The following is a 1,113-nucleotide window of genomic DNA, read 5'->3' on the forward strand; positions in this document are numbered from 1 at the left end:
GGGGGGTGGGGGTAGGGGGCCCGAGAATGCAAGCCGAGCTTGTGGGCGTGAAAACCCCCGGGGCCTGGCATTCTCCCTAAAAAACGACCCCCCCCACTTCAGTTTCTGCCCCCACTGCTCAAGGTTCCCCACGGGCTGCCCCTTTCCTTGCTTCATCGGTTCCACCCCATCACCTACGTGGTCAGCTCCCAGACGCCAGACCGCTGGTATCTATTATTTTTATTATTATTAAAATTTGAGGGCTTTTCTGCTGCATGTCTTTTACCCAAATTTGTGAGTGGAGGCGCAACCTCTCCAGAGGCCCACTCTCGCTCCCCATACGCGGACGGAGGACTTTGGGGCTCAGCGCAACCCCATACCTGTAGGGACTTTTTAAATGCCCTGAACTCACCGCTCCCAACACACACACACACCAAATACGGCCAGACCAGAGTAACCAGGAAACTGCCTGTCATTCGTTCTGTCGCCTGTGCGGAGTCCTATGCCGGGTAACGAAATATGGACAATATTTACAGGTCCCTGGGCTCGCTGAGAGGAGGAAATGGGTGGTCAGAAGTGAAAGGAGGAGAGAGTGGGAGCGAAGGACTCCTAACAGCCCCAGCACAGGCAAGGGCGAACCCCGTGGAGCGTCGCCGGACGCCCCAGGATTGGTTACAGGGAACGAACGCGAGGTGCCGCCTGATTCATCCTAGAGGGCTCCGTGGCTGCTGTGTGAGCGCTCTTTACTTGTACGTGTGTCTGATGAGGTATGGGCATGCTTCCCACATCTCTACTGCTCACCGGGAGCCTCAGAACCAGACTCCTTACGGAAGTCCTCACGAAGAGCGATCTCAGCCACTTTGCTGCCCCGGACAACTGGCCCACACATTCCTGCAGGTCTCTTCAGGCCCTGGTTCAGGGCGGATCTCCTCCTCGCATGATCTGACACCAGGGCGACAAGAAAGGGAATATTCTAGATACTGACGGCAAGCTTTAGCCAAGAATGTGCCCGTGCCCTTCGTGTTATTTATCTATCTCCACGATCCCTGCGGGCTGGTTGGAGCAGGCCATTTTACGGATGAAGAAACTGAGGCTCTGAGAGGCGATGAATCTGAATGTTTTCTCTGCCCTCCA

At 55.7% G+C, this 1,113-nt stretch overlaps 1 protein-coding gene across 1 annotated transcript in view; it reads right to left on the reverse strand.

The window, feature by feature from the left end:
• The window catches only part of KDM2B (lysine demethylase 2B), a 75,412-nt gene extending 74,544 nt beyond the window's left edge, over positions 1-868 (reverse strand). Inside the window, exon 1 of the mRNA XM_045296717.1 lies at positions 781-868. Within this exon, the coding sequence (XP_045152652.1) occupies positions 781-868 (88 nt within the window). The remainder of the gene's footprint in view (positions 1-780) is intronic.
• Positions 869-1,113: the final 245 nt, after the last annotated feature.

The sequence above is a fragment of the Echinops telfairi genome, unplaced genomic scaffold (assembly GCF_000313985.2).
Source record: "Echinops telfairi isolate 266 unplaced genomic scaffold, ASM31398v2 ScPeMD7_7412;HRSCAF=8450, whole genome shotgun sequence".
Classification (NCBI taxonomy): Eukaryota; Metazoa; Chordata; class Mammalia; order Afrosoricida; family Tenrecidae; genus Echinops; species Echinops telfairi.